At 43.2% G+C, this 24,382-nt stretch overlaps 1 protein-coding gene across 2 annotated transcripts in view; it reads right to left on the bottom strand.

Moving 5' to 3' along the window:
• The window catches only part of SETBP1 (SET binding protein 1), a 269,083-nt gene that overhangs the window by 212,409 nt on the left and 32,292 nt on the right, over positions 1-24,382 (bottom strand). Inside the window, exon 3 of one of the 2 annotated variants that reach the window (XM_005528094.3) lies at positions 5,718-5,801. The exons of the other annotated variant lie outside the window; for it this stretch is intronic. Within the exon in view, the coding sequence (XP_005528151.2) occupies positions 5,718-5,801 (84 nt within the window). The remainder of the gene's footprint in view (positions 1-5,717; positions 5,802-24,382) is intronic. 2 annotated transcript variants of the gene reach the window in all.

Genomic DNA, 24,382 nt, shown 5'->3' with positions numbered 1-24,382 from the left:
AGAATGCAAGGGAGAGCCAGCAAGGCTAAGGCAGATCCTCCAAAATTTGGTTTCAGTCCTCTGCTACACCCTTGGCAGATATCACAGTTCAAAAGAACTTAGATTTGACACAGTTCAGCCCAGGCCAGCTAGATATTTAAAGAGGTGGGTTTATTTTTACACTTTTTTCCCTCCTCCCTTACAAACTCTCACCCTGTTGTTTTAAGATGGAAAATTATCAGTAGCCTTGAACACGTAAAATTTGACACCAGCTTACCAGACAATTTGAAGGTCCCTTCAGCTTTGCTGTTACTTTTCTTCTTCTACAAATTCCTTCAACCATGAAACAGTGTAATTCCCACAACAACTTTGGCAAAGATCAAAACAGAGTGGAAGGTTTGCTCCTGCTTTTTTTACTGCTACCAGCCAGGTAATGAAGAGCTAGATGGAGACCAAAGATGTTTTTCTTTCCTTTTCTGTCCTAAAGTATTTTGTCCTGAAATTCCACACAGTCAGTGAAAACATTTAAAAAACTAATTAAGGTGGACTTTGTGGGGTGGGAAGGTTGTGGAGATTGGTTTCAGTCCAGTACTTAAGTCATTGTGCTTTTGCTGAAATGATGACAACATCAATGGATACCACTGCCTCATCTTTTTAAAAAGAAACTGTAGCTGCTAGGGAAACCAGAATAATTATGAATTAAACTAGTGTTTGCTGTCAGCATCTCAGAGGTCAGAGATCTCAAAGATCTCTGGTGGCAGAAAGCTCTGTTCTGATGTATATATGTACACGTGTAAGTCTGAAAAGCCCAGTCCAGTGATGTTGAGAGAGAAATTTGACTTCTCACAACAGTTCTGCACAAGATGAACATCACTGCATGCCTCACCTCAACAGCACAGTGTTTTCTTCAAGGAATCCATAAATCCTCAAAAAGGGTGCTTGATTTAGGCTCTGCTTGGTGCACCTGAAGTCCCAGGGAGCCAAACTCCTGGTTAGTCCCACCAGCTGCTGAATCCTGCTGCAACCAGGATCTGAAAATGGATCTTAAAATCCTGTCCTTGCAAGGACTGCACATGCATTAGATTATACTGGAATCTTCTTCAGTTTGAAAAGAAAAACAAATGAGCAGACAAACAAAAAAAGTCTGAGAGAGATTATTTAATCCCTAACACTGAGTTCAACCTTTGGAAAGAGTCAAAATCTCATGAGGCTTCAGGGGAAAGGAGGACACTCAGATGAGGCTGAAGCAGCCCACAGGGGAAGCTGCCTATTTCATTTCTGGAACATGGGCCATGTGCATCTATTTTTAGCTTTGAACTGAGTCCCTCTGCCTTCTGCCAGAAGTCCTGAGCCCTGTGCTGGTGCAACGAAAGCAGTGTCTCGGCCATTCTCTAATAGCTTTTACTTCTTAATAAAGAGCAGCACTTAGGCGAAGGATGAGGTTACTGTCAGAGGGGTCATGATTAATAATGATTAATCTGATCCTTGCCAACATGAACTGGATCCACCATTCACTAAATAATTACTCTGCAGCATGGATACCATTTCCAGAGGAGGCATACGTTTGTCATATTAAAACCAAGACCAAACACACGGAAGGAAAAGGGGATCTGACTTCTCAGTAACACTTGAACTCACAGGAACCACCAGAAAAGTTAAGCAAAGAGGAAAAAATAAAAATAAAAAAAAAATCCTACAACAACAACTACTGAAAATCAAAGGATAAGAGCAGTTAAACACAGATGAATCACCCACCTTTTGGGAGAAGCAATGGAAAGCAAATAAAACTAAACCCTCAGAAGGCAGAGCTGCGCGTGCTGAGGATATGGAGCACTCTGCTACTTCTGGCTCTTAACCTTATGCATAACTCTAATATGCACATTATTTGCCCACCCACACATTTCCCTCCTGTTCTTAAATTACATTTTTGTTTTCCTCAGAAAGCACACAAATGAAATTTCTCCCTGGGAAACATCTTTCCTTCTTTGTGTTAGTATGCTACTTGGCACAAGGAAATCCTCGTCCAGGACTGTCATTCTTAAACAACAATGCACCTCAAATAATAAGCAACGTTATAACCTTATAACATTATGGGGAAGCATAAACTAATGTGAGTCTAATAAGCACTCCAAAGGACATATATGAACCTTACAATTACAGCAGGATTCTTGTGGTGCAGAGACTCGGTTCTCAGGCCTCAGAGCATGGATAAATTTTACTCCCACAAAGCACATAAACAACAAGAAACGGTGCCAAAGGCAGACAAGGACATGGGGGTTTTGCTGGCAAGAGATGGCTTTTTCTGGAGAATCCTCTCAGTCATCCTGCTTCACTGACCCAAAGCTTCCTCGAGACCATCCACAGGGGATGCTACTCCAGTTCTTCAGTGCACTCAGCTCTTTTCCCTTTGGGGTTTTCAAAGCTTTTGCGGGATTTATACTTCACTGTTTAACCCTCCCATGTCATGATGCAGGGTTTGATTTGGACTGGAATGCCACAGAACACAGACCACTAGTCCCTCTCCTGGTCTGGTGCAAACCCAACAGGAAGGTTGGGGTCCTTGTCCCTGTTGTGAAATCCCAGCTCTGTGTAAGCCTGTTTGGACTTCTGCCCTTGACAGGTCCAGATTTTACACACTGGTGACTCGCACAATGGAAAATACCATGCAGATAGTTGGTGTCTTTGACTGCCAAACTCAGGGAAGCAGGACTCAGGTCAAGGAAATGCCACTGCTTCTAGAGGTGTCCTGGAGAATCACAGGATCACAGAATATTCTACATTGGAAGGGAACCACTAAGATCCACCAGTGAAACTTTTAGCCCTGCACAGGAACCCCAACAATCCCACCCTGGGAATCCCTGGAGTGCTGTCCAAACCCTCCTGGAGCTCTGGCAGCCTTGGGGATGTGCTCATTCCCTGGGGAGCCTGGGCAGTGCCCCAACACCCTCTGGGGGAAGAACCTTGCCCTGATATCCAACCTAACCCTCCTCTGATTCAGTTTCATGGTGTTTCCTCAAGTCCTGTCTGCTCACTGGAGTGAAGAGATCAGTGTCTGCCCCTCCTCTTCCCCTCACAAGGAAATTGTAACTGCAATGAAGTCTCCCCTCAATCTCCTCCAGGCTGAAGTAAGAAATATTGGTAAATTAAATCCTTGGCAATGAGGTTATGATTTGATTCAGCTGGGGATTTTTCCTAGTGGGGCAGTGTGCTCAGGATTTTTTGCCAGTCTCCAAATTGACTTTAAGGAATGACAGAAAAATAAACTCTTTGCAAAGCATCACCTTTCACAAAACTGTCAGATGAAAAGTAGTTGGTGACTTTAAGCCCAAACCTTTAAATAGCTAATGGTATAAAAACCACATACCTATTTGTGTATACATTCATGCAAATGAAAACTAAGTTGCATTTTCACAAAACTTTACAGAGGCACCAGAGTGAAACACAAAGCAAGGTAGGGGAAAAAAAAAGAAAAAAAAAGAAAAAGGCCCCAACAACAATAACAATAATGAAGGTAAATCTTTAAAATCTGAGACAGGGAGCAAGAGGTGGGGGTAGAGCTCTGCAAACAAAACTAAACTCAGTGCACTGTTTTTCCCCTTAACAAAGTGAAACAAGCTTTTCCTAAAATAATGCTTCCTTGGCTTTCTGGCAAGTAGTGTCCTGGAGGATTAGCCTACAACCATCGGCAAGTGTTTGCCTTTCCCAGCCAATGTCACCACAGAAATCTGTGTTTATCTACAAGGCCCAGGGGACAATTTATAAGCTGAGCTCAGGTCCTGCAGTCACAGACAAATATTCCACACTGCCACCCACCCTCCTGTACTAGTTTCCTCCCCATCTACCTCCCTTCCCCTGAAATATAGACAGGACCCTGCCAGGGGCATGACAAATGAACTTTACAGCCTCTGAAGCAAGCACTTGCCCAATAGTTTGTGTTGATACAGCAAATAAAGAGGTACTGATATGGTCAACACATCATTAGGCATCAAAAATTAGATTTCAGGAAGTAACTGAATGCAAAAAATATTTTATCACTCTTCCAGAAAACATCAAAGAGAATGGGATATTTTTTTTCCCCTCTGAAGACTGTTGCTTACACTCTAATTGAAATATTGCCATTTGCAAGTTTGAGGTCTACTTCCCAGGTTTTGTTAGAGATAGTGCTTTGTAAAACCTCTCTGCAATCAAGATGTTCCAGCTTTATTTCTAATCTATGATACCAGTGTTTTAATGGTGTTCATATAAACTAAAAGTGATTCAACCAGAGTACTTCAAAATACAAAAGACTAAGATTAGTAAGAGTGTTTATTTCTAAATTAATTTTCTCCTGATGTGTTAAAACCTCAAAATGAGAATATTAAGCTTGCATTTGAGAGAATGGGAAGTTAGTCTTTTAAAGAAAAGTAATATGAATCCTTATCTTGATGGTAAACTGACAATATAGCTCATGATAATTAATTTGTTAATTTGAAAATTCTAAAAAAAGTACCCAAGCAAAAAAAAGCAAATCAAGGAAAGACTCAATTCTAGAAAAAAATTTTAAATGTGACCAACATTGCTCACAACAGAAAATACTGCAGGACAGCTAGATGGATGGATGGATAGGTTTACAGATAAAATAAATCTATATCATATATATCTCTATCCTCCATATCTATCTTCTCAGATCTCAAACATTAGCAAAACAAGGCTTAGAGACGTTGTTAGTAATTAAAGTTGATTAACATGCATGTTGAAGGTGAAAATCACTTTTCTTCCTGCAATTTCATCTCTTTTCCCTCCAGGAAGCTATCTGGAGTTTCTGGAGCTTCATGGACACAGTTTGAATCTGCCTCAGGTCTAAACCCTGTCACAGGTTGTCCACAAGATATATTAGAGAGGAAAGTTATTTGGTAATTGAGACCAACTGCTTCACTCTGCCACATGTAACTTTATGTAACACATGACCTGACTTTATAAAAAGTTTATGCTCAAATCAAATTTTGTTTCTTCTTTGGAAAGAATGACCTCCAGATTCAAGCTTATCTTTAGCTACAAAGACAGGAGGGCCATAAGAACTAAAAAAAAAATTGTCAGGGATGAACTTGGCTAGTCTGAATAAGTGCCAAGTGGTAGGGGGGAGGAAGAGACCACCAGCTGGCTGTTATTCCAAGCACAGTCCAACTCACTTGCAATTACTGAACCCTACCAGTGATCCCACCAATGTCAATTTGACCAGTTTTAGAATAAGGAGCCATTCATTCCAAGTAATGAATATTGAAAACTGGCCATTGGTTTGTGAACAAGTTTTTACATGTCTGTCATGAGGAACCCCAATAAAGAATGTCCTTGTGATGGTGTCACTCCAGAACAAAAGCATGTAATGAACTACCACCCATCCAGGCAGCTACAGGAGGAGCCCAAAGGTTGCATGCATTTAGCCAGCAAGGAAATGCAATATTCTTTAAGAAAGTGCATTGCCTGGAGTGGATTTTTTTACAGAAACAGAATTCATGAATAAATAAGCCAGATGGGAATAAGCCAGGCAAGGGAATTAACATCTAGTGCAATGAATCCCTGATCTTGCTTGAGGGTTTTTCTACAAAAAACAAACATGCAAACAGTAATGTTGTACCACTGTCAATCATACCAAGGACTCTGTTTGTGTCCAGGAACTCTGATATGCAACAACATAGATCAAATCCACCAGATGTTAAGACATTCTTAGGTTTCACCAGTTAAGGTACATATTGACTGACCTGATCTGAGTCTTTCACTTGAGAACTTTTCCCTTTTCTGCAACCACAACTCATAAGCAGTTTTGCATCTCCAATGACTTTTCCCTATAAGAGATAAGGAAGGAAAAACATCAGCACAATCTCAACCACTGAAGATCAAGAGGCTTGTATTTGTGATCAGGAGCAGTGGAAGAAAGGGCATTAGGGAAGCCTGTGGAATCTTCCTGTGTTGCTGGAGGTTCTATTTCACAGAGGGGGAGATCCAAAACTGCCAAGAAAACTTCCCCAAAGGATAATATCTCAACATCAGGGAAGTCACACAGAGGCAGAAGGAAAGCAAGGTGTGTGGGAAAAGGCAGGGGGAAGGCAAAGCTGAAAAGAAACAAGTTATTTTAACCCTTGTCTTTCATACACTTGCATGACCAGGAACATGTCTAGCATGCTCAAATATCAAATATCAGTATCAGTACAAATACCAAACTGTGGTGACTTGAGGAAAAACTCATACACTACTTTTTCTGTCCACCTTTACCAAGTTAATGCCTACTTGCTTCCAGTGTGCCCAGATTTGGTGAAACCAAGTCTTCAGGAGAGACTTGCTTTCAGTAGAACAATGGGTCCACATCACCCCTGCTAAACCCAGGCCAGGAATCCAAGAGCACACTCTCACCCAACACTGCTGGTACAGACTCTGCTATGTCTGTGACATAGACTCATAGAATGTTTGTGTTGGAAGAGACCTTAGAGATCACCCAGTTCCACACCCTGCCCTGGACAGGGACATATTCCTCTAGACCAAGCTGCTCCAAGCCCCATCTAACCTGACCTTGGACACTTTCAGGGACTGATGTTCAAACCAACAGAGATTTGCAAAGAAACTGAGTCCACTCACTCTCCTTTTACCCGTAACCAACAGCCTGAGAGAGGAGCTGAGCTCAGACACCTTTATTTTTGTTGGAAACCCATCAGACTGACTGTGATCCAAGCAGCAAGGTTCCTCATGTTGACAGGGTTCTTTTCTGAGGGTTATTTGACTCACTTTTGTTTTTCGCCAAAGCATTTCTGTTGCTTATCAAACCTGGACATCTTCATAAATCACAATGGTAGGAAGGAGTTGGGATTCCAGACTTGGTCAAAATGCTCCTTGAATTTAAACTACTTGGAGTGAAAAAGAGACAGTGGAGTCCCGACAAACATATCACAATTATTTGTTTTTCCATAGGCATGCACACAAAGACATTGCATACTTTCAGATTTTTGCTGTCCACAGTCCTGGCATCTGCTGGGGAACAGAGGGAGAATCTGTTTGTGTGCAGCCAGGAACAGTCATGAGATTGCAGATGGATTAATTCACGTAGAAAAGGAGATCCCAACTCAGTGAGTTTAGCCAAATGGAAGTGCTCTGCCCTAAATGATGAGGAAGGGAAAGGGCACGATTAAAGGGAATTGCAGCCATTGCTCAGTGTCAGGGCACAGCAGAGAGTTGACCCTTGGTGGCAGGAATTAAAAACAGGCAGATAAACTTTTGGACACCTTGGGAGAGCCTGCAACCTGCCAGGTGTGGGAATGTCTCTTATGTGGCGAGCTCACCATCTCACAAATCCCAGCAAGGTCAGATAATGCGCAGAAATGATCTTTTTCTCTCCTTCCAAAAGAGAAGCTGGGAAAAAAAACTAAGACAATGAAAAGGTTTTCAGGGGACTACTTCAGCCTCCTCTGCCTGTGGCTCCCATCTGTCAAAGGTGTTTCACTCTTGCCCCATTAATACAATCCTTCAACAACTGGTCTGTAATCTATTAAAGTCTTTTTTTTTTTTTTTTTTTTCTCAGAAAGAAGTGATTAAATTATAAGTTAAAGCAAGTGTATTAAAATACTGTGTTAGAGAGAGGAAACTGAGGCAGAGGGAGAGACCCTTTTGTCTAACCACAGATCACCTTCTAGATACCCCACAGCAAAAGAGACGACTTGGAGCTCTAAAATTACCTAGGAGAGACTCACACATTTCCCAAAAGGCCACTTGGAGTGGCTATAGCATTAACATACACTTGTGGTTAGGAAACTATATCCACATATGTCTCATCGATGCTCAGCTTGTCCCACTGTCTGCTGCAAAGTTGTTACATTAAAGAAGATAATCCAGCCCTTTTTTAACCACAAGCCAAGGAAGAAACCTCCCATTTTCAGACTCTTTCTGTGGCTCTAATGCCACCTGGGCTCATGGTAAACCATGGCCATGTTCTCCTGTCCAAATGGAAGCACAACCAGTTTTATTTAACAGAGAGAAATCACAAGATGTTGCCCATAACCACCCAGAAAATCAAGAATACAAGGGAAATATGAATTCAAAACTTGAGAGTTTCCTTCTTTTTCTCTGTCAGCACAAAAATGAAGGGGCTCTTCAATCCCCTAAGAAAACCCAAATGAAAGCAATGCACTGGATAAATAATCCCACCTCCTCCTCCAGCTGCTGATGCACCTCTCTAAATGTGCATTGGATGAATCAGCTACTACCTCCATCTTATTTTAGGAAAGATCCTTATGAGCAGATGCTTAATTTGCAGATAGGTGTCTAACATTAGGCAGCTAAGTTGAAAGGCAAAAGGGAAAAAAAAAAGCATATGGACAACATTTGCAGCCAGTCGCAACTCTGTTCCAGAGCAGATGGAGGCCTTGTCATTCAGGGGTTTCCTCACATACACCAAGCAGTTCAGTGGGGATAGGGAAAGGGGCTTCTGTTTGGATGCTTCTGTCTGGAACCAGATTAGAGGAAAGCACGCTTTTCCACAGCACACGCCTTGTGTTACATTAAACATGCATGTGCAACTTCAGCTTTTATTCAGCAATCTGAAACAGAGCCCTCCAGGGTGCTAAGGGTTAGTGAGTTTTTGTTTGTTTATCTGTATGTTACTTTACAGTTTCTAGTGCCCAAGGAGTTTGTTAAGAAATTTAAAACACCTCACTGGGGCTATCCTGCTGTGGTTGTTGCCTCCTAATATTCCCCTCCTTCCTTCCTCCAGCAGTGCTTGATGCTCACAGGGAGCAGGAAGGAGAGGACACCACAAAAAAAGGAGATTCATCTGACTGGGTATAGATGTTTGGTCTTAATTAATGGAGAATAATTTCTATGTTTCCTGGCCTTTTCATAACATGAGGTGCTACTGTTTAGAAGCAGGTAGGCACTTCCAACAGGGAAGATGGCTTTGCCTTCTGCTGGCTCACATCCATGCCAGACATCACCCTTCCCAAGGAAAAAGAGCAAGAAGGCTCCTTGACATATGTACTATTATCCCACCTCTTACAGGGAATCTGGCTGGCCTCACCCACCTCCTTGCACCACGGGCTCCAGCAGTTGGCCAAAGTTTGCAGAAAAATAAGAAAAACCGTAATAATAGTAACAGGCTTAATTATCTCAGCTGCACGGGTGACAGGAGCTGAGCAGTTGCCAGTTTTAACAGCCTGTGGTCGAGAAACGCCGAACTGCATCACCCAGAAGTCAAATGAGGGTCGGTCACAACTCGCTTCACGCCAGCAGCTCCAGGGGAGGCGCAGGGCACACAGAAATCCCTGCGGCGCTGCCCAGAGCAATCCCGTGTGGAGCTGCCAGCCCCGTTTAAAGGAGTCAGACAGGAGGCACATGGCACAGGCCGGCCTCCAGGGAGCTGCCAGGCTCTGTGCTCTGGAGCTGCTGGCTGGGATTAATGGTAGGATCCTGTCTTCCAAGTCTGTGGCTGGAAAGCTCAGATCCAGAGGTGGGCTTGGCTTAGCACTGTGCCATGCACCTTGTGGAAGTGGACAATTCCAGCTGGGCTCTAACCTGCTTGGTTTTCATTTTCTCTCTTCGGAGCAACAGCAGTTGAAAATACTGGAAGCAGCTTTTTCCCCGGGGAGCTGGCACAACCACTCAGGGGGTGGTTGGACACTGGAACCACCCCAGAGAAGGCTTCAAGCCTGCTAGAGTCCAAAAAGCATTTGGACAAGGTTCTTAGGCACACAGTGTGATCCTTGGGGCTGTCCTGTGCAGGGCCAGGAGCTGGACTCGATGATCCTTGTGAGTCCCTTCCAACATGGGATATCATTCTTCGAGTCTATGTGTAGCACTGCAACAGCAAACTCTGAAAATCCCCATGGCTGCATAAGCGCCATTAGGAAGAACAACACATTTAGTGTTTGTTATGTTGTTTTTTTTTTGCTGTTCTGTCAGGGTGATACACACATTTTGAAGAACCAGTACCCAAGTGCCTACAGCGGTAGAGTGGGAGAGAAGGGGGGAAAGGAAGGGAAACAAGAACTGAATCCAAGGTGGAGGCAAGCAGCAGTACAACAGACAGCTGGTGTTTGGGTGGTGGTAAATCACCCTGAAATGAGCCTCTTCCCTCAGCTCAATGAGGCCTAAACAACAAAGGAAGGCACAGCTTGCAGCCGGACAGCCTGCTAGCCAACCACAGACACACATGACAGCTTCATTCAGGAGCCCGGAGTCAATACAAAAGCTCCGAAATCAATCCGACATCCTGCGACCTCAAACAATGCGCCAAATCTTCTCAGAATTGGAGCCCCAAATGAGGGGGAGCAGCATTCAAGGGAGATCAAAACGCAGGGCTGGCATTGAAAGGGACTAAAAAGGAGAAGAATGTTCCCAGTTTATTAATGGTGAGGTCTGGCCGGCTGCATCCCAGCCACCATAGGTTACGTTCATTAAAGGGCAGCGCTTTGCACGTATTATGCAGAGCGCCCGGAGAGTATGTGTTGTGTGCGTGTGTCCGCCAGCGTGCCCCTCACTTGCTAGAGATCAGGATGTGCCTTTCTGCTTAGCACTGTTGTCTCCATCAGAAATTCCTCCTGTGTGAACCGCAAACGGGGTTTTTTCCCACTTGAGCGACTGTATGGGCACAGACACGCACATGTACACACGCTCTCTCTCATCCCTGAGCCTGAAAAGCATAAAGGAACTCAGACAGACTCTTTCCAACTTTAAAAAAAAAAAAAAAAAAAAAAAAGACAGCACTTTACATCCCCTTCCCTCCTGGCCATACTTTCAGCTCACTCACACAAAATCTATTACAAAAGACCAAAGCATTATGCGATTGCCCTTACTGCTGATGGAGTTGATTGCTCCATAAACCCCACTCTTACATGCCATAAAGGATCTGGTCTCACAGCACAACAAATCCACAAAGGAGAGCAGAGGGAAAAAAAAAAAAAAAAACAAACACCAAAAAAACCCAACTGCTTCAGTCCCTGGAGTTGTCCCCTCCGGGCAGGATTGCCCCTGCTGGGGTAGTTTCACTTGCAGAATCTGTCTTGCAGCACTACACAAAAATGGCACCCTTCCCCCTTCAGCAACAAAAAGGCCAAGCAAATCCTTTTTATCAGCTTCCCTTTGAAGGCAGGTGGAAAAGTATAATATAGACATACACAGGGGAAAAAAAAAAAAGAAGATAAATACCATTTCCAAAAGTACTGTTTGAATTTGCCTGTCCCAATTATCTTCTTTTCAGCTGCCACGTTTGAAAGAATCAAGCCTTGAAAGTTTTCTCCTTCTCAGATGCATAGCCCAAGACAAAGGGCGTGCTAGAGGAGGTCAGCCTTGAAAAATAAATATAATTTTTTTTTGTGCTGAAATGTGAGCAGATGAAGAGAAAGGAATAAAATTTTCAAAGCTGTCTATGGGTCTTGATGCACATTTCCCATGAGTTTTTACTGAAGACATGTCAAAGCCTACTCGCCTTTGCTTTTCATGTGTCACACTGATCTGATATTCAGAACAGACATGGCTAAGGAAGCGAGCAAGCTCTCTCAAATTCGGAGAATCTTAGGCAAACAGAAACTGAAAACATTAAAGGATCCTTAGGATTCAGTAAGTCACATGTATTTTATCTCAAAATTAGGGAAAAAAAATGAGAAAAAATATGCAGGCTCCATTCCTGGAAGTGTTCAAGGCCAGGTTGGATGGGTCTTTGAGCAACCCATTCTATTGGAAGGTGTCCCTGCCCATGACAGGAGGTTGAAATCAGATGATCTTTAAGCTCCCTTCCAACCTCAGTTGTTCTGTGATTCTTTGAAATGAATGTTAAGGGTCCACAAAAAAATCTTTATGCTTATTCACTCTTTATTCACACTATCAAGAGTCTACACCGTTATTGCGACTACTCTGGAGTCCTTAAAGACCGTGAGCATGATCTCTTTCTCCTCCTCTGAGAAGATTTTTCTAATTTTACTTTGTAGTAATATCATACAGATGCCAGAGGGCAACTGGGCAAAGGCAAGTGTAGCAGATGCAAACAGGCTAGGATGGAAGGTCACCTCCAAGGCCAAGACTAGAAAAGGTGACATCCAAACCCCAGGCAAGAAGGCTGGAGCAGGCCTCACCTGGTTTATCAACAGAAAGTCAAAAAACCTCTCCATTAGCATTCATAGAAAGAAGAAATCTGCATCCAGTCTGGGTGAGTGCCCAAATACGTGCTAGATGAGTGACTGGAAATGATGGAGACTGAAACAATTCCTAGCACTGCAGATGAAACAGAGTCTGCAGGGATCAAATAGAAAAACATTCAAGATTAGGTTTTTTCGTGAGGGTCATAAAGTGGAAACTTTTTTTCAGATAACTTGTGAGTCTAAAAGTACAGTTTTCAAATTCAGGAAAACTGAGCTCTTATTTGGATGAACTGCCTTTTTTGGTTTGTTTTGTTTTGTTTTATCTCGCCTGCTTTAAACTCTGCTATATAAATAATTTAGCAATCTATCTTAAATATTTCACCAATAAATCACAGGCTTGTGTTTCTATTTCATGTTAAAACTAATCAGTGGAGGAGTGCCTGAGCTGTAAGTTAAAATTCTGCTCCACCAAGCCAGTGATGCATAATCATGTCTCTGCAGAATCTCTAAAGAATAAAAATTTCTCTGCAGAATTAATGCCATATAAAAAGTTCTCTGTGCAGGCTTAGAGTGCAACTGAGGCCCAGGATGATCTGTATCCTGCCAGCAGGATCAGGGTTTCCAGAGCTAATTGGTGTGTAGAGTTTTCCCACCCTGGGAAGCACAAGCAAGGAGCTCACAGCTGAATCTCAGACATGGGCCCATGGAGATGGAGTCCCATCCACCAGTCAGGATGCTGATAACATGCACAGAGCTCCAAATGGTCCATGTGTCTGATGATTGCACTGGGATCCCATGCTTGTTCCCATCAAAGAGGAGCAAATAGAACAAAATTATGATGTTGTTGGCCAAAATGGGTGATTTTCAAGAAAGCCTCTAGGATTAAGGTGTTGAGAGCCTGTACCAAGGAACACCATGCCCACTGGGCCTCAGCAGGAATAAGACCTAAATTGTGTAGCCATTTTAAACTACATTTCAATGAAGCTTTTTCAAAAGCAACACATTTACAAAAAAGTAAGAAAAACACACCTACTTCTCTTCACTCTCTTCCAAAGTCTGAGTATATAAAAACGAAGCCAGGAAGCCTCACGTATCTATAATTTAGTGAAATTCAATTCATTCTAATTTTCTTCCTAAATCATTGAGACACATTTAAGGCAAGACTCCCTTTGGACTCAGTCAGCAAAATCCAAAATGCATGAACGATGTGAATAGATAGCCAGAAGCTGATAGCTCACATATTGAATCCAAAAAGCAAATTGAAACAGAGAAAAATGAAGGCCAAAACAGAAGGGAAGGGGAAAGGGGAATCACTGTCAACTACATTGTTATTAAGCTGCCTTTAATTTTGTTTTGTGTCAACTTTTTACTTTGTTTTGTTTCAAAACTTAAAAAGTCATGCCTTTTGCCTCAAAGGACTGTTTAGTGGGTGATCTCACTTTGATGGTGAGCAAAATACACAACACTTAGGAACAAAACATACACAATCCTATTTGTAAAGGAAAAAGTCATCTAGGGCAGCATGACTCCTCTTCTGCAGCTGGGCAAAAACCTCCACATGCCAGGTCCTAAACCTGGCTGGAGCTTTCCTGGGACAGGGGGAGTGAGATGGAAATTGGAGACATGTCCTCCTCCTCCTCCTTGTTTGAGGCAGACATCCCCATCTCTCCTTCCCATGTGCAGCCAACAAGACTTCCTGCACCAACTGACACGGAAACAGCTAATTTACTGCTTTGTGTCAGGAATGTAGCCAAGGTTTCAGTCCCCTGTGCCCCAGACTCCTCTCAGCTGGGCTGTTTCATCTCAAAAAGGGTCTTCCCTTCCTCCTGCCCCTCCCCTCCAACACACACTCCTCCTCCTCTTCTGCTTTTGTAACTTATCTCCCTGCAAGCCACTTCCCAACAGGAGTTGAAATTAAACAGGCTGTCCATATGCCATGGCTCACTTGTTGTCTGTTCCCCTCACTGCCATCTGGCCTATTTGCTCAGCCAAAGAGAAAAACACAAATAGTAAAAAAAAAAAAAAAAAAAAATAAAAAAAAGGAAAAAAGAAGAAAAGAAAATAAAAGAAAAGAAAAAAGGGTGGGGGGGATAAGGAAAAGAAAAAGGATAAATCCAGACACAATGAAGACGATGAGGGAGGTGATGATGCTGTCTCTCGCATCTGCTCCTTGGCCAGGCTCCCAGATAGATCAGCAATGGAGAGCAGTAGAACCAGTGACAATTAACCCAAACATAGTCCTGTTTATTTAACCTGTTCACAGAGATCAACCCATGTGCTGCTCCCCTGGCAAGGAGGAACCACACTCCAGCAAGAAGATTCCCACTGAGAGACTTCCAGCCAGAGGAGGAAAAGGGAGATTCTCATCTCCTGAACCGGGCTGGCAGATTCTTCAGGACATGATGATTGTGATGCTGGGCTAAGATTTTCTTTAACTCTCCAAATTACCTTATTTTTTCCTACAGTAGCACCAGCTAGACCAAAGAGAGGTGTGACTGTGAGGGGGGCAAATTTGTATTGGATTTTGATGCACCCTAACTTCCCAAGCTCCTGACCCTGCAAAACCAGGGGAAAAGAATAAGAATAAGAATAAGAATAAGAATAAGAATAAGAATAAGAATAAGAATAAGAATAAGAATAAGAATAAGAATAAGAATAAGAATAAGAATAAGAATAAGAATAAGAATAAGAATAAGAAAAGAAAGAAAGAAGGAAAGAAGGAAAGAAGGAAAGAAGGAAAGAAAGAAAGAAAGAAAGAAAGAAAGAAAGAAAGAAAGAAAGAAAGAAAGAAAGAAAGAAAGAAAGAAAGAAAGAAAGAAAGAATAAAGACATCAGAAGAGAAAAAAAAAAAAATAAAGTTTTCCTAAAATACACCATTATTTCCACACTGCATCTTTAAAAAAAATTAATCCCTGGAAAGTGCAGACAACAGAGATTGTTGTTGTTGTTGTTGTTATTTTGGGTTTTTTTGAAAAGGGAAAAAGAAAAGAGGCTGGCTGAAGGAGCTGCATGGCTCACCATCACTAAACATTTGTGGCAGGGTGGGAGCAAGTCTGTGGGTATAACAGAAGTTATGTTTGTTTTTCATGCTGAAATGAAAACTTCAACGTCAAAAAAAGATAGATTAACCTGAAAACTAGTTTTTTAAACCAGTCAACTACAAAGCTGTTTAAACAGCAGAGTAAAAAAAGGGAGAAAGAAAACTACTTTTTTCAACACTTTTTACTGTTTTTTTTTTTCTTCATTTTTTTTTAACTTGCAAAGAGATATTGCATACCTGTGCAGTTAGGTATCAAAAGCCATATGGTGGATCCCTCTGGGGGCAAACACCACTGAGCCATGAGATGATGACAATTGCCACTAGAGCTGCATGGCATCATGCAGGGAAATCCCCTGCAGGGAGAGGCAGCTGAGGAGGAAGAGCAGACCTCCTTCTCCTTCCACAGGTTGTGTTTGGGTACAGATGCTGCCCAGAAGGAAAGGTGTTGCACAGACTGCTAGGGAAGGACCATTTCCATTGGCCATGTGCCTACATCTGAGTCCTTCCCAAACACAGAGCAGAGGAGATGATCCTTCTGAAGGCAAGTACCTTCTGATTCAAGGTTGTGTTTTTCCATTGCAGCCTGACTCAACAACAGAACAAAACTGAAGAAATTAAATGTTGTCACTCGTGATCATTCCTCTGCTTGCAACCACTGATCCACATGAGTGTTATCTGCCTTAGGATCCCCATTTATCTACACCTGCATCTGTACCTGTAGGGGAGCAACATGCACAGTGTGGTAAGGGTTGCCCCAAAGGAAAGGTTACATTGTGTTTTCCAGCTGTTGGTACTGTGGTCCCTAATAGGGAATCAGAAAATCATAGAAAACGTTCTGAGTTGGAAGGGACCAACCACAAGGATCATCAAGTCCAACTCCTGGCCCTTCGCAAGCGACCACGAGATTCACCCCAAGATTCACACCCTGTGCCTGGTACCAGAGAACAAATCTTTCCCCACCCACACTGCCCACTTGCAGTCATCAGAAAGGAGGAAATGCTTTGTGAATGCAAAACACTTCATGACAGTGGAAACAAACCAGAAGTTCACCTAAAACTGGCACATGGCAGCATTTCCATCTTTAACACTGCTACAGTCACCCTGCAGAGGGGACTCCATATTTGGGAACCAATACAAGCAGGAACAGCCAGGGAGAAGTCCTCTGTGAGGAGACGAATTTCACCCCAGGTTTTGGCTGACATCACCAGCTCATCCTTGTTCCACTGTTGTAGTTTATGATCTCACCACGAAGCTCCTCTGTGGAGGCATTCCCTCCTATCTTACCGCAGCCCATCCATTATCCTCTGCCTAATTACTTCCACAGTGCTGCTGCAACAAAGATATTTCCTACAGCTGAACATTTGTATTCCCAGGGGCTGGCACCTGCCAGGTCAAGTTCCTCAGTCTTTACATTTGATGTTACTACTGCAGGAAGGTGTTCCAGAGAACAGAAAGGAAAACGAAGATGGCAATCAATCTAATTCCTCCATTTGGATGTTCCTTTAAACAAACAGGGACTTGCTAAAGATCATATTACATTATTCTACAGAAATAAGGTGGAAGGAAAGAGGAATTATGCTGACTACAATCTGTCCAATACTCCATTAAATCAGAATTCTCTCATTAGGGACAACAATAAACTGCAATGAAATCAGTGGGAAGGAGGTGCAGCATGGAAAACTGGGAAGGGGGGGTGTTATTTTTTCTTGTACTTTTGTTTTGAGATATGGGAGTTGGGAGCAATCCACACTGAGCTAATGCATCCCCTTTGAGGTCACAGTTTTCCACAAAACCAACCAATCCATCCTGTGAAGGGAATGGGGACACTGAACATTTTGTAGCCCACAGGGAAAGCCCCAGAAGATCCTCTAATGTGCCCACTCACAGGATGCCACTTGTGGCAGGTCAAGGAGCAGCAAGTACCAACTTTCACCTCTCTAACTGGAGCTTCTGAATATGAAACCATCCCAGAAGAACAAAATTTCACATTTACACTCTGTAACAAGGTTCCAAAATACTCTCCATCTGTATGTTGTGATAAGGGAAGATGTTGTCCTCTCATGTCTATGCTATTGGAGTGACACTGGGAAATTTTGGGGTCCTTGACTTGCCTTCCCTCTGAGAGGTTTTTGTATTTTAAAAACCACTTTCACTGTCTCTGACTCCTTCCCTTCTCCCATGCTTAATGACAATAAATCTTTCCATTACAGGAGGGCCTGAGAGTAGTTTTTTCAAAGCAGTAGTAGGTTCATCTCTAATCTACCATACCTGAGGTGTTCAACTGTGACTCCTTGATTTGTACAAGAGAACTGAACACAGTCAAAGCCCTCCCATCCAAACATTGGATTGATACAAGCATATTAAATCCTCCTAGACTTGGATAATTCACCTTCAGCAGATACAAGACCACTAGTAGTGAAATTTAAGGGACTGTGTTCACTGATCCTGGCCTCACAGGGACCAAAGGACAATTGTCACCTTTAAAGAGGAGCTTTCTCAGTGCCATATCATGCCTAAACATGAGAACAAAAAGGGCAACATGCTCAGGGACTATTTCTTGGGCTTCCTTGGCCACTCACTGGCCAAGGAAGCCCAACCACATCACCAGTATGAAGGGTCAAAAATATGAGAGGAATCTGAAGCCTCTCTGGTGACAGGACCCCAGAGAATCAAAGGAAGTTGTATCAGGGGAGGTTTAGGTTGGATATCAGGAAAAGGTTATTCCCCCAGATTGTGGCTGGGCTCTGGAACAGGCTCCCCAGGGCAGTGGTCACAGCTCCAGCCTGGCAGAGTTCAAGAAGTATTTTGACAATGCTCTCAGGCACGTGGTGTGATTTTTAGGGGTGTCCTGTGCAGGGCTAGGGGCTGGACTCAATGATCCTTGCGGATCCCTTCCATTTCAGGATATTCTGTGATTGTGTGGACACCTGAGTCTCTTTATCCTGACAATCCCATATCTCCCTGCCATGAAACCTACGGGTGTTAGTGCAAGGTTGCCAGGCTTGCCTTAACTAGTGGGTCTCATCAAATGCTCACCTTTAGGGGTGCTTTAGGGCCATCTGCCATCCCCAACTTCCTGTATCAGCTATCTCAGTATTTGTGTTGGAAGTTCAAAAAAACCCCAAGGCTCTGAGTCACAGTGGGCCACAAATCCACTGTGTGAGTCTGGACCTAAACCTACACTTTTCTGCTGCTGCTAGAGCTGGATCTAAAACTACAGGAAACAGAATGGTCACATGCAAATCAGTGGCAAGCATGGGGAGATAGCCAGCTGCTGGCCAGGCAGGCTGCTCTGCCTCAAAGGAGACAAAACACAACCAAAAAACCTCTTTCATTCCCGGCAGAGGCTGGGGACAGCCCAGGCAGAGCAGCAGAGTTCTGGCAGACACAGCTCCAGCCTCCTCCCTGGCCTGCCTGGAGCTTCAAAAGCCTAAATCAAAACAGCAGGAGGAACTCAAATGCTCAGTTTGGACTTGTTTTAACAATGGTGTCAGTAAATGAATAAATAAATAAATAAATAAGTTTAGTTAGTTAGTGAATTAATTAATTCTCAATGACCTCTCTTATCTAGCCAAATGTGGCCAAAAAAAACCCCCATGTTTATTTTCATTTAAATACCCTAAAGGCAATGTAGGTTTTTCTGAGAATGCCTGAACTCCAGTTCCTGAGCATTTTCATTCTTTGACAGAAAAATTACATTTTTTGGGGGAGGGCAAGGACTGCTTTGTTTTCATTTGAAGTCTGAGGGAGACCTTTTCCAACCAAACTTATCAAATTTATCAGCTCCCACACAAGTTACTTCACCATCTTTCTAGCATTTGGTGTTCACTTTCACCCAAGCTTGCTTGTTGTATTTTCTTGAGGTGTTAAAAGCCAAATCAGTGAGGGAAGGGTGAAGTATATTTGTAATTCCTAAAATACTCCAAACAAGCAGTCTTGTAGGAAGCATGGATGATCTGAGCTTCTTTTCTGGTTGTAAAGTGTTACAACAACAGGGCATAAACTGAACAATGACATCAAGATTTTGATAGCCCTTACTGCAAAATACCATCCCTCCCTTTAACCCCAGATGTTAGGAACTGCATTGCTTTGAACTGTTATTACCCATTCCTCCCACCCAATCCTCTGAGAAGATAAAAATCAAGGTCTGGGCTGCTGAGTCAGATTACAAACACCCAAACGACTTTTACTCAGACACAGTTGTTTTTGGTCCCTACTTCACTGAAACTCTGTGTTGTGGGGCTTGTAGGAGGCTCCTTTAACTTCTTTCAGAGAAATGAGTTGCTGAAACTAGAAGCCACACACAGCGACAAAAAGAAACCAAGAAATACATTTATTTTGTAAAGAAGACAAATTTCTGAACTTCTGGTCAGAAACTGGTTCTTTTTGATATAAAATCCTGACCAACTGAGAAGACAACTCTGTAGAAATATTATGGCCTAGAAGATAAAGCACTAGCATGGAAATTGTGAAATATAAGCCTTTTGGAATAGCAATATCATGTATGAATAACATGTGGCAACTCAGGTTACAGCTATAAGCCTCAGTTTCCCCTGAATACTGGTATCCAAAGTGGTCTGGTTCTCCCTACAAAAACAAACAAACAAACAAAAACAAAAAAAAACAAACCATACCAAACCAAAAAAACCCCACAAACAAACACAAGAAAAAAAACAGAAAGAAAAGAAAAGGAAAAAAAAGAAAAGAAAAGAAAAGAAAAGAAAAGAAAAGAAAAGAAAAGAAAAGAAAAGAAAAGAAAAGAAAAGAAAAGAAAAGAAAAGAAAAGAAAAGAAAAGAAAACCAAAACAACAACAACAATAACAAAACACCCTTCTGTAGTGAGAGGTTGGTATTATGGGAATTAGTTTAGAAATTAGAACTTTTGAAATTACTAGACTCATCAGTCCCCTAAGAGAAGCTCTTCTCTTTTTGTTGAATGAAAAAGTACAATTTCCCACTCTGGGGTGAGCTCAGCATTCAGGTCATTACAGCTGAAGACACCCCAGCAAAGTTTAGATTTTACATTTCTCTTGGGCTTCTTCAAGTCTCCTTTTTAGTTTCAGTTTATATTTCCTGTCTTGTTGCCCTTTCATTTTTAGGTTTCAGATTTAAACAAAAAGCCAGAAGCAGCGCTGACTCAAGATCTTTTTGTGTTTCTCTCATTTTGACTAGAAACCAGAACAGACCAAATAAAATGAATGATATCACTCTGGGGTTCAAAGTGCTTTGTAGATCTAACTTTTTTCTCACAGAGGATGGCGTGTGCTGTCATATCCTTTATTCGAAAGGAGGGAGATCAAAACAGAGGAAGTTTAACTTTCATTTTAAGCACAAAACCCATGTTTCCAATTCCTTGGCTTGCATGCTAGATACACCTGGTTTTTGAGGTCCAAAACTCTTTGGAATCTGAACCCCAAACCTTCATGCGAACAAGAAGCAGCACATGTGCTGAAAATATTCATGATTAAATAAAACCAAACCTCCCTTGCTCAACACAGAAGGGATAAACTTCCCTTTTGGAGGTGAACAAGGGCTTGTGGCTGAGAACCAAGGGTCCTTCCTGCAAGAAACTGTTTTGTTGCAAGACATAGTTTTGCATTTGTCTCAGATGCACTGGTCTGTTAGGATCCCCAACACAAACAAACATTGACAAGATTTTAACTGAATTTGATTGACTTCTCATCCTCTTCTTGTTTTTCTTTTTTTTTTTTTTTTTTCTTTTTTCTGTCAGGGTTACAAATGAAGGATCAGCTCTTTAGAGACTGCAGCTGAAGCTGTTAAAGCTCCCTTGCTCCCTGCACTGTGAGGAGTGCAGAGGATGAGTGCTCACATCTTTCTCCTAATTTCAGCACCTGGGAATTATTTCCCTTATCCTGCAATTTTGACCTCTTTTCCTTTCAGTGCCACTTGCAGCCAGAAAGCAGAAATCCAGTCCCAGGGGAATATATGGGATGTTTTACATCCCAGAACAACACTTCAACACTTTGTTTTGGGACTGCAAAAGGAGGCAAGACAATCACCTGCTTGAGTGAGCTCTTTGGACGAGGCAAACAAGTGTCACTTTGTTCTCCCTTGTGCAACCCAGGCACAGACTGAGGGGGTAAGGGAAGGTCAAGACAGACCTGTGATTTAAAGGCAGGAGGATGGCTTGATGACTGAATGAGTCAGGGGCTTCACTTTCAGCTCATGCTGACACAGAGCATTATGCAGAGGGAGGCACAGAATAATGGAATCTTTTAGATTGGAAAAGACCTCCAAGATCATGGAGTCCAACAATTCCCCCAGCACTGCCAAGGCCACCACTGACCCATGTCCTCAAGTGCCACATCCACACAGCTTTTAAATCTCTTATGGGGTGTTGATGTAGCCCTTTGGTGAAGAAAATTTTTAATATTTAATCTAAACCTCCCCTGGCCCAGCCTGAGGCCGTTCCCTCTCCTCCTGTCCCTGTTCCCTGGCAGCACAGCCCGACCCCCCCGGCTTGTCCCCTCCTGCCAGGGACTTGTGCAGAGCCACAAGGGCCCCCTGAGCCTCCTTTTCTCCAGGCTGAGCCCCTTTCCCAGCTCCCTCAGCCGCTCCTGGGGCTCCAGCCCCTTCCCCAGCTCCATTCCCTTCTCTGTACGTATTCTCTAGTAGTGCCTCAGTTTTCCCACTGTGTTGTTGACTGTGCTGCTTTATTCCCATCACAGGCCTCCTGAATCAAGGCAGAAATCTGCCATGCTGAGCAACCAACATACCAGCTGCTTCATAGCCACAGGCAGGAAAAGAATCATCCCCTGCCTTGCTCCAGCAGCAGGAATATTGCCCCAACCCTGTCAACTGCTTTCCAGGAGCAACTGTGGTGAGAGGCCAGCAGAATGGAACCCTGGCAGCCCTCAGCATGCCTCACTGCAAGCTGATCCAAAAAGCCAGGCAAACTTTCCTTCCTTCTGCTCAACAACAAAGTTTTGGAGGGGTTGATAAATGCTAAAGCTTTAACCAAGCTCATACTGACTATTAGGAATCTCTTGACTGCCTCTTGAGCATCTTTAAGGAGCACATGAGATTCCAAGAGCCCAAATGCAACACAACTTGCTGGCCACAAACTGGGTACACTCCTGCCAAAACCTTTCTCTGCTGCAGCTATGGCATGCTCCAGAAAACATTTTAAAAGTCGGCCTCCCAGCTTTATGACAAGAGCATTTAGAAGGGAACACAAACTTTGCTGACCCTCATGCTACTTTTTGGCTTGAGGAGAGGTTTCTTTTTACATCTTCTTGCCCTACTCACGGACTCCTTAACTAAGACCATATTTCTAAGAAAGAAGGAGATTGTGTTAATTGAAACCTTCTCAGTATATTATCAGCTTTTGAAGGAGCACTTGGGGAAGGGGAAAGCAGAAGGTTTAAGGCAGAGGGTATTTGCAGGATTAAATGACCCCTTGGAAGAAGATGTCAGGGTGTGAAAGGCCAGCAAACCACTTTTGGTCACATCAATCTGGAATTTCCTTCTCACAAGTGCCACCAGAGCTTCCCACCCACATGCAAGACCAAGCAAGGACTGCCAGAGGGCTGTCCCAAGGCAGAAATCAGTGCAGCCGACCTGTGATGCAACAAACAAACACAATTTCTCTCTCTTCACTTCCACAATGCATGTAACAGCCCTGTCCAGGCACAAAGACACCGTGTATTACACACAGGCTTGAGACACAGCTGAGTGTTATGAATGTTACAAGCAAATAAAATGAAGGGTTGAGTAGTTGTCATGTTTTATCAATGCACCATCAAATCTCACTAATCTCCTGTCCAGCAGATGAGAGATGGATCCTCGCAACATCTGGATTTTTCAGGGTAGTGCCTCCATGCTATAAGCTAGACTTGCAAAGAAAAGTTTTACAGGGCTTGGAGCAACCTGGTCATGTGGAAGATGTTCCTGACCATGGCAGGGGCTTGGAAAAAGACAATCTTGATGGTTCCTTCCAACCAAAACCTTTCTATGATTCAATGAAAAAAAGACTTCTGCAGCTACAAAAACATCAAGAATTGGGCAAATTCTGCTAGTGAGTCATGTTAAGTTCAGAGGGGCAGCATTTTGGCTCTGCATCATGGGGAAAATGACCAAGCAAAAGGTAAGCCCCAGGCTCCAGGGATTTCCTCAAGAATAAATACAAAGGTTTTGGAAACAGGTTTAGTGAGAATAGTGTTTTTATTAGAGTCCTCCCATCCTTCCCTCCCTGGCTGGCTGACTTTCCCTGTCTCGATCTGCAGCCTGCCTGAATACCACCCAAAATATTTTCTCAATTAGAGGAGAAAACAGGAATTTGCCACTTGTCTGCCTCTATTCTGCTGCCTGTCAGCGTTCAGCAAATATTTCAATCGTAGCCCTTTGCATGCTGCTAGCCCTGCTCATTTAACCTTTGGCCCTTCCCTAGGTTAATCCACCGGCCTTTACCTTCAAATCTTTACAGCCAGGGGCTGACCGCAGGATGGGCTGGCAGAGAGGGGAGGATGAAAGGGGTGTTGTGAGTGATAAGTTATGCCAGATTTCATTGCAGTTAAGGGAGGGTGAGCAGAGAGGATGAAAATTTTTGACCATGCTCCTCAAAGAATTCAGCTGCCAGCAGCTGAGATTTGCACTTCCACGTCTGGGTGACGGTGAGGAAAATTAACAATTTTTAAGAAAAAGAAAAGGGAAGGAAAACCTCCATCATCTCAGCTCTCCTTCATGTGGCTGGCAGCATCCTGAGGCAGGTACCTAATTGCCCGTGGAGCCTTTGCTCTGCTGGCTCACTCACTCTCCTCCCCGCCTCACGTGTTGCTGAGATCAGTAGCTAACAGTTCCGCTGTCAAAAGTGCATGTGATGAAAATAATGCCCAGAGCGCTGCCTGTCAGCCTCTCAGAAATGCTTGCTCAGCTTTGATGATGGAGGACCCCAAAATCTCTGCCCACCTGGCCTCCCGCTCAGCCGAGCATCCCCTGTGGCTCTCCAGGGGCCATGCCCAGCCGCCTGCTCTATGAGAAATCGCTGACCCTTCCGTCACATGGACGCTTTAATTGTTCACATCGGTATTTTGTTTCTCTCTACTGTAGACAGTTTGCTGTCAGTTATCTGTCCTTCATATGTAATTAATTGTGCTGTCTCCCGGCTCATTAGAAACAAGCTCCTCTCCTCCCCTTCCCCCTCTCCCCCGGCCAAGTCACAGTGTGCATTATTTAGGTTAAATCATGTTTAAGTAACTACATAAATAGTAGGTCGAGTTTGCCTTTTGTCTAGGCTGAGACTGTTGCTTGG

Source organism: Pseudopodoces humilis, chromosome 4, assembly GCF_049639895.1.
Source record: "Pseudopodoces humilis isolate 2021_Gansu_Grassland_sample_001 chromosome 4, ASM4963989v1, whole genome shotgun sequence".
NCBI lineage: Eukaryota > Metazoa > Chordata > Aves > Passeriformes > Paridae > Pseudopodoces > Pseudopodoces humilis.
This window is presented reverse-complemented; position numbering and strand designations above follow the sequence as displayed.